Source organism: Ipomoea triloba, chromosome 4 (assembly GCF_003576645.1).
Source record: "Ipomoea triloba cultivar NCNSP0323 chromosome 4, ASM357664v1".
NCBI classification, from domain to species: Eukaryota; Viridiplantae; Streptophyta; class Magnoliopsida; order Solanales; family Convolvulaceae; genus Ipomoea; species Ipomoea triloba.
In genome coordinates this window covers 3,530,599-3,534,991 of record NC_044919.1, presented here as the reverse complement: position 1 = coordinate 3,534,991, position 4,393 = coordinate 3,530,599, and the positions used below count along the sequence as shown (strand labels likewise).

At 34.4% G+C, this 4,393-nt stretch overlaps 1 protein-coding gene across 1 annotated transcript in view; it reads left to right on the top strand.

Annotated features, from left to right (window-relative positions):
- The first annotated feature begins 1,027 nt into the window (after positions 1-1,027).
- LOC116017351 (glycosyltransferase-like KOBITO 1) overlaps positions 1,028-4,393 on the top strand; it is a 4,593-nt gene continuing 1,227 nt past the window's right edge. Inside the window, exons 1-9 of the mRNA XM_031257912.1 lie at positions 1,028-1,438; positions 2,089-2,238; positions 2,354-2,406; positions 2,712-2,820; positions 2,927-3,061; positions 3,231-3,275; positions 3,573-3,760; positions 3,889-4,030; positions 4,270-4,316. Coding sequence (XP_031113772.1) covers positions 1,097-1,438; positions 2,089-2,238; positions 2,354-2,406; positions 2,712-2,820; positions 2,927-3,061; positions 3,231-3,275; positions 3,573-3,760; positions 3,889-4,030; positions 4,270-4,316 — 1,211 coding nt within the window. The 5' untranslated portion in view covers positions 1,028-1,096. The remainder of the gene's footprint in view (positions 1,439-2,088; positions 2,239-2,353; positions 2,407-2,711; positions 2,821-2,926; positions 3,062-3,230; positions 3,276-3,572; positions 3,761-3,888; positions 4,031-4,269; positions 4,317-4,393) is intronic.

Genomic DNA, 4,393 nt, shown 5'->3' with positions numbered 1-4,393 from the left:
TTATTGTTTTTTACCTAGATACATATCCCTACGGTTCCTACGAAGCTATTAATACATACTTGTATATTATTGTCTACCTACCCTATTCATATTCACTGAAATAATATCTTCATTATCATCATCGTACTAGCCCTGTTTATTTCCAATGCTATTTTTTATATTTAAAAACTAAGGTAATCTAAATTTCGTTGGACTAATCTTAAATTTACAAGACCTTACTCTTAGAGCTATTGTGAATATAAATCGCGAGTCAGACAATTAGTCTATCGACTAGATCATAGTCTTCACGTGCGCATAAAATATTTAATTCAAACATTATAGCACAATTGAGTCTTATATATATATATATATATATATATATATATATATATATATATATATATATTTATAGTGAGATTTGAACACCCACGCGACTACTTTCAGTTATTACCACGTAATTTATATGAAGTATCACTTTTTGTCTTTTTATTACAATACCATTTACCACAAACTTTTATTTTGCTCATTTTATTTTTGGCCCTAAACTTAATAAATACTCCGCAAATAAATAAATGATTGACTTTCAACCCAACATATCTAAAGTGTCTTCCCATGAAATCTAGTGAATTTGGTACAAAATTTGCAAAAGATTGTATCTTAAAATACTTTTGATTACAACGAAAAATAATATTTAAAATCGAAACACCAAAATAGAACATTATTAAATGTTTTTTTTTAGAACATTATTAAATGTTAAACACTAAAATGTGAAAAATTAAAGTCGAATATTATACGATTTCTATCGTTATATACTGATAATTTACTATAGATACCTAGACCGGCACTCGATATAATTATACAAAGAAAAGAATTAAAGTAAATGGATTTCTACATATTTTGTGGGGCTACATACCATAGCAAAAAAGGGAAAAATTGAAAATTAGAGAATGATAATGAAAAACATTTTTATGTATTTATAGTACACCTTAGTGCATATCGATTCATAGTATTAACAACTAAAATATGTTTTAAAAAAGAAAAACAACTAAAATATATACACACACTATAGAGTCTATAGCACATTACGCCCATCTCTCTCGGTCTTTCCCCGTCTACCATGGCGGGTCTCGGCGCTTCTCTCAGGCCTCAACCACCGTCTTCCGCCTCCGCCGCCGCCTCCTTCGCCGCTAAGTTACTTCTCCTCCTCACTCTGCTTCCCCTCTCGCTTGCGCTCTTCGCTTTCGTCCTCCAATGGCGCGGAGGGGGAGTCGACGATCCAATCTCGCGGTGGTCCCCGGAGGAGTCGCGGAAGTTTCCGGGAATGGATACATCGCCTCTGGCCACTATGGGACACTCCTCTCAGTCCTCGGATTGTTCCTTGCTTGGGCGTCGAAATTCGGCGACTTTTCCTTACTACAGGGACTGGAAGTTCAATTTTGAATCAGATCTCAAGCCGAAGGTCTCTGATCTTTTGTGCTGTTTTGTTTCGTTGTCGTTTTTTTCGTGGTGCTTTGGGGTTTGAGATTTCTTTGCCTTTAATGGGGGTTGTTTGTCGTATTGGAACTGAATTGTAGACTAGTAGAGTTGCACATGAGACACAAAATAGGAAAATAAGAACACTAATTTTGAGCTTAGGGAAATATAAAAGAACTTGCTGGAGTAATGGAGTATTTACCATTTTACCTTCTGCTTTTTTGGCATCCACTGGGAATTAGTTCTGCTAGGTGTCTCCTGTGCTATTCCAAAACTCTCAGATTAGTTATTTAGCATGAAAGAATGGTGGATGGAGTATAACTATGAGTTAAAAGTTAAAACAGTATTTTGCTTTGTACCACAGAGAACTATTGCCTATGGGTTTATTTTGGCACCATCAAAACCTTGAATTTTGAAGTTGTCTATGTGGTTTCATGCTGGTTTAGTTTTCATTCTGTGATCTTTAATTTTTATCTGATCTTATATTTGTGCCTTTGGGGAGTTTTCTGAATTCTGATCATACTTTTGATTTGTGCACTCTTTATCTGTACAAGATCTTTGGTCATATCTGAAATGAAATAGTGAATGCATCTTGCCTTATTGATCTAAGGCCTTGTCCTGTTTCTGAATATGCAGATATGTATTACGACAAGTACATCGGGCAGCTTAGACCAAATTCTTCCATGGATGTACTATCATAAAGTTATTGGTGTGTCGACATTTTTACTTTTTGTGGAAGGAAAGGCAGCATCCCCAGAAGTAGCGAAAGTCCTTGAGTCCATTCCTGTAAGTTATAATATCTACTTCTGTTTCATTGTCTTCTCAATTATGTTTTTGCATTTTTTTTTCCCTCTGTTAGCACATGATTTAATGAAAAATGGATATCATGTATCGATTGCAGGGAGTAAAAGTAATATACAGAACCAAAGAGCTAGAGGAGCAACAGTCTAAGAGGTTTGGTTCAATATTATCAATTGAATTAAACTTGCATTGCTGCACTTTAATCTATTTTCATCCATATTTCATTTATAATGCATAATTGGATAAAACTCGGCAAACAAAGTTACTGCTTTTAATTCATGTTATGCTATACCATGAGAGAGAAACATTGGGAAGTGCATTGAAAACATGTTTGATTGTATAAATTTTTTGGAGTATTCAGTTCTGCAATATCGGAATTTACAGCATGGAAAATACTTCATTCTCACGTCTGCACCTTTTGATGTCTATTCACTGCATATTCTGTTCTTATGTTGTAGCCGGATCTGGAATGAAACGTGGTTATCAAGTTTCTTTTACAAACCTTGCAATTATGAGCTTTTTGTGAAGCAATCGCTTAACATGGAGATGGCTATTGTGATGGCAAGGGTACAGAACTTTATACTCTCACATTTCTTTCCAGTCAGATATTCTGTTCAAAAACAGTACTTAAACATTGTTCTAAGTAATAGTCGAAAATTTTTTAACATGACAGGAAGCTGGTGTTGAGTGGATAATTCATCTAGATACAGATGAGTTACTACACCCAGCTGGTGCTCGTGAATACTCTTTGAGACAGCTACTACAAGATGTGCCATCGAATGTGGATATGGTTGTATTTCCAAATTATGTAAGTTGTTCAAAATATAATCAATTAAAACTGCCATAACGTGATAACACCTTTTTAAAAAAAAAATGGTTGTAGCCTTCTTGTGAATTTGTTCATGCTTAAATAAATCAGATGATAATGAAATAAAAAGGTTTTAATCTGCTGTCACTATGATACTTCTTTGGTTCAGGAGAGCAGTGTTGAACGAGATGATATTAAGGATCCTTTTACAGAGGTAATCTATATTTCGAATTCATTATTTCCGAGACCTAATGGACTATGTTAATATGTTATTTTATTGCTGGTTTTCCAAATATTCTTTATTGATGAAAAGTTTCTTGCATGAATGAAGCAAAACTCCCAGGAGAATAGGAGATCTCAAATAGTTGCTATTCACCTAAATAAGTGATTACTAGCATTTTGCTGGTTCAAAATTTTTAATTTTTAGTTTGACATATGCTTCATTCATACCATGATGTTTGCATAAAATGATGGGACTCAAAATTTTTCTGTCATATTTTGTCCAAAATAGGTTTCAATGTTCAAGAAGAATTATGACCATCTAACAAAGGATGCATATTTTGGAATGTACAAAGAAGCAACTCGTGGCAATCCAAACTACTTTTTGACTTATGGTAATGGGAAATCAGCTGCTCGTATACAAGAGCATCTTCGTCCCAATGGAGCACACAGGTGGCACAATTACATGAAATCTCCAAAGTATGTTTTCTTCATGATCTCATCAGTACATGCTCTGAACTTCTTTGCTCTCTCAAATTGTTGCTATTTTGCATATTTGTCTAAATTGTGTATCAGTGTATGGATTGATTTCATGTTATATATGGCAGTGAGATTAAATTGGAAGAGGCTGCTGTTCTCCATTATACATATTCGAAGTTCTCAGATGTGACCTCTAGACGAGACCGATGTGGTTGCAAGCCTACAAAGGATGACGTTAAGCGCTGCTTCATGTTGGAATTCGATAGATCTGTGAGTTTCTCCTTGCATTTGATTTCTCTTGTGTATGTATGTATGTATATATGTATGAATAATGAATGTATATATGTATGTATATAACTATATATATATATATGTGTGTGTGTGTGTGTGTATATATATATATATATATATATATAAAAATAGAATAATTGCATTTATTGCTAGGTTTTGTGCTTATTTAACTGGGTTGTTAAAATGAAAATCATGCGCTTTTTTGTAATATGATGCAGGCATTCATTATTGCTTCAACTGCAACAGAGGAGGAGATGCTGAACTGGTAAATACTAAATATAATTTATCGAAGTATATTCAATGCCTCCTACCATAACCCCCCCCCCCCCCCCCCCCCCCCCC